General features: G+C 42.8%; 1 protein-coding gene across 1 annotated transcript in view; it reads left to right on the top strand.

Annotated features, from left to right (window-relative positions):
* The window catches only part of LOC120022669 (E3 ubiquitin-protein ligase TRIM71-like), a 45,820-nt gene that overhangs the window by 18,202 nt on the left and 14,529 nt on the right, over positions 1-13,089 (top strand). The window contains exon 2 of the mRNA XM_038966652.1: positions 7,115-7,282. Within this exon, the coding sequence (XP_038822580.1) occupies positions 7,115-7,282 (168 nt within the window). The remainder of the gene's footprint in view (positions 1-7,114; positions 7,283-13,089) is intronic.

Below are 13,089 nucleotides of genomic sequence, written 5' to 3'. Positions count from 1 at the left end.
ACAGGCAGACTCCAATCAAGTTGTAGAGACATCTCAAGGATGATCAATGGAAAAAGGATGCACCTTTTCTCAATTTAGAGTCTCATAGCAAAGGGTCTGAACACTTTTTTATTTTAATAAATTTGCAAACATTTCTCAAAAACTTTTTTTGCTTTTTCATTATGGGGTGTTGTGTGTAGATTGAGGATTTGTATTGATTTAATCCATTTTAAAATAAGGCTGTAGCGTAACAAAATGTGGAAAAAGTCAAAGGGTCTGAATACTTTCAGAATGCACTGTAGTTTGTCAGGCTCCCTCTCTCTATACCCTCATTCTTTCCTCACTCTTCCCCCTCTTCCTCACTCTCCTATTCCATCCGTTCCTCCTACAATCCATATCTGGTGGCATATGAGGAACTGTACCTGTAACTAATGTCAGATCTGTATAGTTATCATCATACCTTTCTGTCCATCTTTGTTATTGTTGACCCTGCTGGGCTGAGGCATGTAAACAAAGAGACATCCTTACAGCTTGTGGCGGAGTACATGTTTGCGTTGGAGTGTGCGTGCATGTCTGTGTAGGTGACAGAGACAGAGAGGGAGGGAGGGATAGAAAGAAACTCTATGCAAATCCACATTTGTAAACTCTCAGAGAAATACTCTATATAAAATATTATTAGTCCTTGGGGACGAATGGTAGTATTCAGAACTCATCTTATACGATGTGTCCTCCCGTCAGTTAAAGTCACTTTTCCACTTGTTAGACAAGTTGTCTGTTGTCAATCAGGGTATAGATATAGTTGTGGTATCTGGGGCTGAGTCAGATCTGTTATTCAGAGAAAAGGACTCAACTACCCACCAAAAAGAGCTTCTGGATATCAGAACAGCGATTACTCACCTAAAAACTGGACAAAGATTTTTTCTTTAATGAGTCTGACACTGTAACGAATGTTGGAAGGAGAGGACCAAGGTGCAGCGTGGTAAGTATTCATAATACTTTTAATAAATACGAACACTTGAACAAAACAACAAAACAACAAACAAACATTCCTGCAAGGTGCAATACACAAAACAGAAATCAACTACCCACCAAGCACAGGTGGGAATGAGGCTACCTAAGTATGGTTCTCAATCAGAGACAACGATAGACAGCTGCCTCTGATTGAGAACTACACCAGGCCAAACACCTAGAAATACAAAACATAGAACAAAACATAGAATGCCCACCTCAACTCACGCCCTGACCAAACCAAAATAGAGACATAAACAAGGAACTAAGGTCAGGGCGTGACAGACACGAAGGCTGTAATATTGCTCCCGGACAATGCCCAAATCCCCGTCATTCGCATGAAGAAAAGAAGGAAATACAGGGGTCGCAGATCAGGGTGCCTTGTGAGAATTCGCCGGCGAGTGGATAACCCGTCTCTACCATCAGTTCTATTGGTCAACGTGCAATCACTGGAGAATAAACTGGATGAGCTCCATTCGAGACTATCCTACCAACGGGACATTAAAAACGGTAATATCTTATGTTTCACAGAGTCGTGGCTGGTGCACGATGTCTAATATTAAGCTAGTTTCGAGGTATTGCTCGTTTGAGGTAGAGTATCTCATGATAAGCTGTAGACCACACTATCTACCAAGAGAGTTTTCATATATATTTTTCGCAGCCGTCTATTTACCACCACAAACCGACGCTGGGACAAAGCAAACAAGATAATGCTCTTCGAGAAGCAGCGCTCTAATGCACTCTAATGCAGGCAAACTTAAATCCATTATACCTAATTTCTACCAGCCAGGGGGAAAAAACTTGTGCAACCAGGGGGAAAAAACTCTAGACCACCTTTACTCCACACACAGAGACATGTACAAAGCTCTCCCTCGCCCTCCTTTTGGCAAATCTGACCATAATTCTATCGTCCTGATTCCTGCTTACAAGCAAAAACTAAAGCAGGAAGTACCAGTGACTCGATCAATACGGGAGCAGTCAGATGATGCGGATGCTGCGCTACAGGACTGTTTTGCTAGCACAGACTGGAATATGTTCCAGGATTTATCCAATGGCATTGAGGAGTATACCACCTCAGTCACTGGCTTCATCAATAAGTGTATAGACGACATCATCCCAACAGTGACCGTACGTACATATCCCAACCAGAAGCCATGGATTACAGGCAAGGTCCACAACGAGCTAAAGGCTAGAGCTGCCGCTTTCAAGTAGCGGGACACTAATCCGGACTCTTATAAGAAATGCTTATTAGCAGACCCCCATAGTCCCAGTGGCCAAGAAAGCGAAGGTAACCTGTCTAAATGACTACTGCCCTGTAGCACTCACGTCGGTAGCCATGAAGTGCTTTGAAGCGCTGTTCATGGCTCACATCAACCCCATCATCCCAGAAACCCAAGACCCACTCCAACACACACACACACACACACACACACACACACACACACACACACACACACACACACACACACACACACACACACACACACACACACACACACACACAAAATTCGCCCCAACAGATCCTCAGATGACGCAATCTCAATCGCACTCCACACTGCCCTTTCCCACCTGGACAAAAGGAACACCTATGTGAGAATTCTCATTGACTACAGCTCAGCATTCAACACCATAGTGCCCTCAAAGCTCATCCCTAAGCTAAGGACCCTGGGACTAAACACCTCCCTCTGCAACTGGATCCTGGACTTCCTGATGGGCCAGCCCCAGGTGGTAAGGGTAGGTAACAACATATCTGCCACGCTGATCCTCAACACTGGGGCCCCTCAGGGGTGCGTGCTTAGTCCCCTCCTGTACTCCCTGTTCCCCCACAACTGTGTGGCCAAGCACAACTCCAACATCATCATTAAGTTTGCTGACCACCCAACGGTGGTAGGCCTGATCACCGACAATGATGAGACAGCCTATAGGGAGGAGGTCAGAGACCTGGCAGTGTGGTGCCAGCATAACAACCTCTCCCTCAATGTGAGCAAGACAAAGGAGATGATCGTGGACTACAAGAAAAAGTGGGCTGAACACGCCCCTATTCACATCAATGGGGCTGTAGTGTTGCGGGTCGAGAGTTTCAAGTTCTTTGGTGTCCACATCACCAACAAACTATCATGGTCCAAACACACCGAGAAAGTTGTGAAGAGGGCACGACAACGCCTTTCCCCCTCAGGAGACTGAAAAGATTTGGCATAGGTCCCAAGATCCTCAAAAAGTTCTACAGCTGCCTCACCGAGAGCATCCTGACCAGTTGCATCACCGCCTGGTATGGCAACTGCTCGGCATCCGACCGTAAGGCATTACAGAGGGTAGTGCCCCAGTACATCATTGGGGCCAAGCTTCCTGCCATCCAAGACCTATATACTGGGCAGTGTTAGAGGAAGGCCCAAAAAAGGCCCCCCAAAAACTTTACCCCTACCTAAGTGTACAAATGACCTATTTAGTAAATATTTTCTTAACTCTATTTTCTTAACTACATTGTTGGTTAAGGGTATGTAAGGAACCATTTCACGGTAAGCATTACACCTGTTGTATTCGGCGCATGTGACAAATAACATTTGATTTTATATGACCCCCTTTCAGACCTCCACTCATTTACACCCCTTTTATGGGGGGTGGGGGGGTGTTGTTATATCATGGGGTCTGTTTTGTATTTCAAATTAGGGAGGTGTTAAACACTAGAAGTATAAATTAATTTACCTGCTAAGAAGCAGAGAACCATTCACACAGACCCAATGCCTGCATTTTTACAGGGTCTGTGAAAATGCAGGAATCATGACTAGGTCTTTAGTGGGGTTTTAATTTACCCTGTTTTTGTTTTTTACCCCATTCCTCTTTGAGATATACAACAAAGCAGACATGGTAAATTTGTGGCATTTTGGTGTGTGTATGAAAGGGATAATGTGAAGCAGTCATGGTTGTTCTACAAAAATGTTTCTCCAAGGCAGGTTGAGCTTCTGACACCATGGTGTGATGTTACTGGCTATTCAACCCCCTCCCCCGTATCCCTTTGGCTACAAGGAATGTGAATTCCAGTCCTAACTACCACTACAATGCTATTGCCAACGTTTTATATTTGTTTACCAGAGAGCTAGCCACCATGCTTGCTAACCTTTTAGTTTTATAAACCAGAGCGCTAATATCCACCGTGCTGCTAACCCATTAGCTTTCTTTACCAGAGAGCTAGCAACCATGCTAACCTTGTAGCAAACCAGACAGCTAGCCACCATGGTAACATTTAGCTTTGTATACCAGAGATAGCCATTAGCCACCATGTAAATTGTTTAGCTTTATGTTACTGTTATTATTCTACTTTGAAAGAAGGAGGTTTATGTGTGTGTGTGGGGGGGGGGGCATTCTGTGCTTAGGGGGAGAGGGAGCAGTAATGTCCGGTGCACTAATGAAATACAATAACTCACTTCGCTGTAGCTCTGCTTCACTGAAAGGGTTTTTATGGGTGTGTGTGTGTGTGTGTCTATGAGCGAGTGTGTGTGACATCCTTCCCAGAAGGCCCCCAGGCTCCCCAGTCCACAACCCATTTCACACACCTTCCATGTTTTCCTTCCTCTGGTGTGTGTATGTATTTGCGTGGGTTTATGTGCAATGTTTCCGCTTACGTGGGTGAGTGTATGTGTGACATGCATGCATACATAGAAGGTCAAATATGTGTCATTCTCTCCTGTCATTGGCAGTTGTACTATCACATACCATAGGGGCGGCAGGTAGCCTAGTGGTTTAGAGTGTTGGGCCAGTAACCGAAAGGTTGCTGATTCAAATCCCTGAGCCAGCAAGGTGGGAAAAATGCCCTTCTGCCCTTGAGCAAGGCAGTGGACATTGATTTAAGGCAGCTCACCCCACCTCTCTGATCCAGGCTGTATCACATCTGGCCGTGATTGGGAGTCCCATAGGGCGGCGCACAATTGGCTCAGCGTCGTCCGGGTTTGACCAGGGTAGGCCGTCATTGTAAATAAGAATTTGTTCTTAACTGGCTTGCATAGTTAAATGAAGGTAAAATATATATATATATTTTTTTATTCAAATGCGGAAGACACAGTTCGGTTGAATGCATTCAGTTGTGCTAAGTATCCCCTTTCCCTTCCCTTTCCCATAGGAACCTGTCTTTCTTTTCTTCTTTTAAAATGGTAATGCTTTATTGGGACCTGAGAGCTGAACACAGGGAGCAGAGAATAGAGCCTGGTCTTGGCTTTATGACTTTATGGTCAAGGGTCACACAGCCTGCTTAGTGGGGTCATAAACAGTTATAAAGCCTGCATAAATGGTTACAATAGCTAGGAGGACAGTGGTTGTGATCAGGAGTGGATTGGGGTGGTGTGTGTGCGTGACTCTGTGAATTATTTGTCCCTAAAGGCCTCCTCTGGTTCTAGAATGTTCTGTGTAGAATTTACAACCCCCGCTAACGTGGTAGCACACCTATGATGTCAGCTTTTCTCTGAAACACATCTTGTTTCTGTGTCATGTGCTTTCTGTGTGTTTGTTGTTGTCAACGTGTGTGTGTTGTGTTGTCACTCAGGCTCATGGAATGCCTAGAGAATTTGTCTGTGTGTTTGTTTAACTATGCTTATGGGTACCAGAAGGCCTCACAAGGATACTAAAACAAGGAAAATTCAGACAATTTTTGGTCCCCACAAGGATTGTGTGTGTGTGTGTGATGTATTCTTGGAGGCTATGAATCTGGGGAATTGGGGAATCTACTCCTCCTGCTAGTGGATCCTGTGTGGGTTAGTCAATAATATTAAATCCATTCCAGGTGTTATGTAATCCACAAGAAACCCCAGCCTGTGTGTGTGACTCATTGTTACAGCTGACATGATAGTGGTGGTGAAGTCCCTATAGTAATTGTCTTTATACAACTGGCCATGTAATCTATCTACAGTGAAAACATGACACTACTGTTCTCTCTGTAAGTCTCATCTCAACATCACAACAATGGTCAAAATCCTTCAGCCAGTTTCTGTCTCTTCTCAGAAAAGCAAAACTTTATTTTGTGTGTCTAATGATCAATTAGAATATGTAATTAAAGGGATGCTGAATGCTCAATTATGTTGGTTTTTCCTCCTTCATATTGAAATATCAAAGTCCTTTTTTAGTTAGTCCAATCTATCTGATGTCTTTGAAAAAAGGGAAAGGAAAAACAACATGATAAGAAGAGTGAAGAGCAGATGTGTTTTAGGATCTAATGATCAGGATGATTCAGCTCATTGGTTGGAGATGGAAGACTTTCTCTCCTGTCTGACCCTCACCCCTCCATCTATATGCAGCTGCATTCCATCCTTTTGTTCTGCCCTCCCCTTGGAGAGGTTGAAGAAGGGGGATGGGAGGAGGTGTGGAGGGGCTGGAGGAGGAAAAGAGAGGGATGGAGCAGAGGATAAAAGGAAAGGAGTAGCATAAAGTAAAGTGTGTGTGCGTGAGTCATTATATCATGCCTCCCCTGGGACCGTAGCCATTATTGATGGATTGATTGCTGTTCCCACCCCCCTCCGCTCTACTCACATTGGACAACATTGATCCCTGTCGCTCTGGGATTTGTCGCTCAGCGCATATTTAATTAGTCTTTTGTTACCAATCACAGTGTATAGGAGTTTGGGGTAATTCTAATGGTTACGTGTGACTATCAATGAGTCAGCATTAAATCATTTAATTTATTTTATATTTAAATATAATTCAATGTGTTGAAATTATAGATGTATCAATGCATTTGGTTATGATCAGTTGTTGATGATCTTTTGGAAGGTTTCACTTAGTGAGTCAGTTTCTTGAAACCAAATATAAGCTTATGTGTGTGTACGTGTGTGTACTAACCCTTCTTATTGGTGTATTGATCCATAAAGCCCCATATAGCCTTGTCTTATCTCACTGTCAGCCCTCTGAGCCTGAGGAGGATCAGGGGATGTGTTCAATCAAACAGGCACTGCAGCATTTACATGTCAACACACCTCATAGTCAATAAAAAAAACATCTCCCAATGGTTTCTGATCTCATACACTCACCATGACAATTAATGCTTAACATATTAAAGCACTTAACCCATTAGAAAACGATATATTATATATTTGATCATGTTTTGATAGCATGATTTAATGAACTCTCTACCTCTCTCGTCTAGGTGTTTCTGTTTTTCTGTGAGACGTGCTCGGTGCCGATCTGTAGGGAGTGTAGTGTGGGCAGACACGTGGGCCACAGCTTCGTCTATCTACAGGATGCTGTCCAGGACTCCAGAGCCATCACCATCCAGCTACTGGCCGACGCACAGCAAGGAAGACAGGCTGTACAGGTGAGTGTCTGGGTGTGTGTGTCAAATCGAATAAATCAAATTTTATTTGTCACATGTGCCAAATACAACCTTACCGTGAAATGCTTACTTACAAGCCCTTAACCAACAATGCAGTTTTGAGAATTTAAGAGTTAAGAGAATATTTACTAAAAAACTAGTAAAATAAAAGGAACACAATAAAAATAACGAGGCTATATACAGGGGGTACTGGTACCGAGTCAATGTGCAGGGTTGTTTTTGTCCCAGCACCAGTTTAGAAATGTGGGATATTCTGCATATCACCCACACTCTCCTATCACTGTAGCATGGGGTTAGACATAGCCAGCTGGCCCTGGGAGGGGGTGGGTCGCCTGGGGTGACGGGGGTAGGGGATAGGACTGGGGGTCAAAGGGGAGGGAGTGGATAGGGGGAGGAGAGGAGGGGAGGGCAGAGAATGGCATTTACGCAAGTTACGCATGTGAAAGAGAGGAAGTGAGGGGGAGGAGGTGAGACGGGGAGGAGGTGAGACGGGGAGGATGAGAAGAGGAGAGAGAGAAGAGGGATGGTAAAGCAGGATGAGGGGAGGGGAAGAGAGGGGGTGAAACAAGAGGGGAGTATAAGGGGAGACGGGTAAGACGGAGGAAGGGAGAGAAGATGGGTGTTACTGATTATGCTAGATAGTATCTAGTCAGCCATGGTGTTGATACCCATGTCCTCCCACACAGCCACGTGTTCACTGACAAGCAGCTGGCACTGAGACTGAGAAAAATGTTATCCAATTTTATTGGTCGTGTAAATACATAGATTTGCAGATGTTATCGCAGGTGCAGCAAAATGCTTGTGTTTCTAGCTCCAACAGTGCAGTAATACCTGCAATAATAAGATAAACAATACATACATAATAATAAATTTAAAAAATGATATATTAGAACGAGCAAAACCTTTACACATAAATAGTATTCTATTAATTGGTTATAGAAAATATGGTTATAGAAAATATGGAAAATATGGTTATAGAAAATCTTTACTTTAAGAAACACCTTTATTGTTGTACAGTGTTGTGTTATTAGACATGGATTTTGAGAGTAGGTTTGCCTATTAGTACCAAAGGGTTAACTGTTAAAAAACAGTTACTGATGTAATCACTCTGTCTGACACACATTCTCTGAATGTCCACTGGAGACCGCAGAATTATGTTCACTCCCTCTGAACTGTTGAGAATGGTTTGGAAACAGATGGGTATGATGCTGAAAAGGATGCTTTGTTACAGTACTTCCTGGAAACCAGAGTTACCAGGAGTTGTGAGATTTTATGTAACCTCCATGGAACGTTGGGCAATGTTGTGAACTTCGACACTGGAAGGTGTGTGTAAAGCCAGGTGTACAGTAAACGACTTTCAAAATCCTAAAATCGCTGAGACTCTCACATGAAACAACCATCTTTCCTTTAGTTTTTTGTGTCTTGCCAACATAGTGGCGCGCACACTGAACAATGTGGAACAGACAGGGGTCACACACTACAAGATTCTTCACGTGGTTGTGAGGAGTCTCCATACCACGCTGTCTCGCTAAAACAATGATGTGATGATGAGATTATATTTTACGTAGCTACAACGAGCTGTGGCTCAAAGCAGCCTCGGAAATATTTTCAGTCAGACATTCACGCTTGCCATACAGAGTTGTAATATCTAGCTAACATTTTGAATTGAATAACATTGCTTGTGAACTTCAGAGCTGTAACGATTTGACACATTGGCTTTGGCAAGTACAAATGCATACTAGTAGTAGTCATGGCCCCTGCTCGAGAGTCTACACATTCTGGGTGATGCAAAACAATGTCATCATCTCACTGGTTTCTTCTCAGGCAAGCTCTCATTGGCTATGTCTGATTACCGTTCTCAAAACTTGTCTTTGCAGATCTCACGCTACAAGAGTATTGCAAATGTTGTGCCGATAAAATGAAATGTGTTTGAAAATATTGGGACATCAAAGATGAGATCTGTAGCCCTCAGATTGCGTCTCATTAAGCGAGCGTTGGTGACGGCCGTTCGCACCGAGTAGGCAACGACATGGGGATTTCTCCAATCTCAAAAACTTGTCTGGGACAGCTAAATCGGGGCCGACATCGTGTAGTGTACACCTGGCTTTACCCTGGTCAGGACTGAGCGTAACCCTGAAACACTATCTAGTCCAGCAAGCTAAGCCAAGGTTACGTTATGTACGTCATAAGAAGAGTCCACATTATTGTCACTCTACAACTAGTCCCTCTCTCTATATCCTGATACAGACCTCGTACAGGCACACACACCACCTCTGTACCAGAATAGTTCTGCCCACTCCACATCCATTATCTCCTCTGACCTCCGACCCTGGACTTGTGACCTGCTGGTTGGCCGGAGCTGCCTTACGCTGCTTTCTGATTGGTCAATTGTACCTCCTGTGTCCCAAGCTGCTGCTGTATTGGCCACATGTACCATGATCAGCCTTATGGATGCTTAACAGTTGAATACATTTTACATTAAATATATATATTTTTTTGTTATTTAGCAGACACTCTTATCCAGAGCAACTTGCAGTAGTGCGTGCATATATTTTCATACTGGTCCCCTGTGGGAATTGAACCCACAACCCTAGAGTTGCAAGTGCCAAGCGCTACCAACTGAGCCACACAGGACAAGGACCACATACTGTATCTCCCAGTTCATTAATTCAATGTCATTTGAGTTACGCATTTGAGCTTACAATTAGTCCTACATCTCCCTCTCTCTCTCCTATTACTCTCTTCCCCCCTCTCTTTCTCTGTCAGTATTGATGAAGCCATTCCCCTCCTCCCTTCCTGCTGTTGTCTCCAGGGGTCCTGATATGCTGAACCTTTAGCTGCCCGTCCCAAACGGCCAGCGGGAGAAGAAAGGACCCTGCTGTCAGGCTTTGTTCCCCAGGGTGTGGGTCTTTAGCCATGGATCAGGGGTCAATGACCTCAGGGGGATTTAGGTGACCTTTGACACCCCACTCCGGGTGATGTCACAAAAGAGCCCCTCCCCCCAACAGTGTGAGGTCCAAATCACCCCTGACCCCCCAAATGAAGGAGGGAGAGGTACAGACTGATAAAGAGAGAGTGTAGGAAAAGAGTGATAAAGACAAGAGGGAGAGAGTGGAGGAAAAGAGTGATAAACAGAGGGGGAAGAGTAAGGAGAAGGGGGAAAAGAAATGGAGGGAGGGAGAGACATAAATGACAAACAATATACAAAACATTAAGGACACCTGCTATTTCCATGACATAGACTGACCAGGTGAATCCAGGTGAAAGCTATTAAGGACACCTGCTCTTTACATGACATCGACTGACCAGGTGAATCCAGGTGAAAGCTTATTGATGTCACTTAAATCCTCTTCAACCAGTGTAGATGAAGGGGAGGAGACAGGTTAAATAATGATGTTTCTGCCTTAAAACAATTGAGACATGGATTGTGTATGTGGAGGGTAAATGGGCAAGACAAAACATTTAAGTGCCTTTGGAAGGGGTATGGTAGTATGTGCTAGGTGCACCGGTTTGTGTCAAGAACTGCAACGCTGCTGGGTTTTTCACACACAACAGTTTCCCGTGTGTATCAAAAATGGTCCACCACCCAAAGGACTTCCAGCCAACTTGACACAACTGTGGGAAGCATTGGAGTCAACATGGGCCAGCATCCCTGTGGAACGCTTTAGAGACCTTGTCCATTGAGGTTGTTCTGAGGGCAAAATGGGGCGGTGCAACTCAATGTTAGGAATGTGTTCCTAATGTTTGGCATACTCAGTGTATACCAGTAATATAGAATTGAATGTGTTTGAAAATGATTTTCCATACATTTTCCATTAGGTCCCCTTGATGATTTTTACCTCACTATTTTAACATTTCTGCAGTTTCCTTTAAAATGTAACCTCTCATCAGTGGTGGAGTGGAGGGAAAATGCTTTTTACACACCTTTTGTATTTGGCGCCAGCGTTTACCTACCTTTTGCGGAAAAATGCATTGAAAATATAGGAAGCATTACTTTACTCACAGTGAACAGCAATAAGTGTTTACCCAACTATTTCTCAGATTTTTTACCACTACATCACTTCCTCTCATATAGAGTGAGAACAACATGGTGGTCAAAGTGACAATGCTCCCTCTACTACTTCATATCTTCTTACTCACTCTACTACTTCATATCTTCTTACTCATTCTACTACTTCATATCTTCTTACTCATTCTACTACTTCATATCTTCTTACTCACTCTACTACTTCATATCTTCTTACTCACTCTACTACTTCATATCTTCTTACTCACTCTACTACTTCATATCTTCTTACTCCCTCTACTACTTCATATCTTCTTACTCCCTCTACTACTTCATATCTTCTTACTCCCTCTACTACTTCATATCTTCTTACTCCCTCTACTACTTCATATCTTCTTACTCCCTCTACTACTTCATATCTTCTTACTCACTCTACTACTTCATATTTTCTTACTCACTCTACTACTTCATATCTTCTTACTCCCTCTACTACTTCATATCTTCTTACTCCCTCTACTACTTCATATCTTCTTACTCCCTCTACTACTTCATATCTTCTTACTCATTCTACTACTTCATATCTTCTTACTCATTCTACTACTTCATATCTTCTTACTCCCTCTACTACTTCATATCTTCTTACTCCCTCTACTACTTCATATCTTCTTACTCCCTCTACTACTTCATATCTTCTTACTCATTCTACTACTTCATATCTTCTTACTCCCTCTACTACTTCATATCTTCTTACTCCCTCTACTACTTCATATCTTCTTACTCCCTCTACTACTTCATATCTTCTTACTCATTCTACTACTTCATATCTTCTTACTCATTCTACTACTTCATATCTTCTTACTCCCTCTACTACTTCATATCTTCTTACTCCCTCTACTACTTCATATCTTCTTACTCCCTCTACTACTTCATATCTTCTTACTCATTCTACTACTTCATATCTTCTTACTCATTCTACTACTTCATATCTTCTTACTCCCTCTACTACTTCATATCTTCTTACTCCCTCTACTACTTCATATCTTCTTACTCCCTCTACTACTTCATATCTTCTTACTCCCTCTACTACTTCATATCTTCTTACTCCCTCTACTACTTCATATCTTCTTACTCCCTCTACTACTTCATATCTTCTTACTCACTCTACTACTTCATATCTTCTTACTCACTCTACTACTTCATATCTTCTTACTCACTCTACTACTTCATATCTTCTTACTCATTCTACTACTTCATATCTTCTTACTCCCTCTACTACTTCATATCTTCTTACTCATTCTACTACTTCATATCTTCTTACTCACTCTACTACTTCATATCTTCTTACTCACTCTACTACTTCATATCTTCTTACTCACTCTACTACTTCATATCTTCTTACTCACTCTACTACTTCATATCTTCTTACTCCCTCTACTACTTCATATCTTCTTACTCACTCTACTACTTCAAAAGCCACTGCTCATGTTGAGAAAGAGTTGGGAACTACCAGCAATGTTAGGAGGGATGTAGTGTCATTGTGTTGTGTGAGGTTATGTGCTATTCCTGACCCCCAGATATCCTGTGTCCTGTCTAGTTCCTGTATTTTAGTATGTCATAACAGAGCAGGTGCCTGGTCACGTAAGAGTGTGATGATGTGTCATAGAGTGTCTTTAAAGGGGCACTGCAGTTGTTACATCCATTTGTGGACTTATAAATGAATGATATGTACCCCAATGATTCTTGAAAAATATAACGAATAAATAAATGCTTCATGAGCTTAGTT

This window comes from Salvelinus namaycush, chromosome 27, assembly GCF_016432855.1.
Source record: "Salvelinus namaycush isolate Seneca chromosome 27, SaNama_1.0, whole genome shotgun sequence".
NCBI lineage: Eukaryota > Metazoa > Chordata > Actinopteri > Salmoniformes > Salmonidae > Salvelinus > Salvelinus namaycush.
The sequence above is the reverse complement of the archived record's forward strand: the minus strand, read 5'-3'. Positions and strand labels throughout refer to the sequence as shown.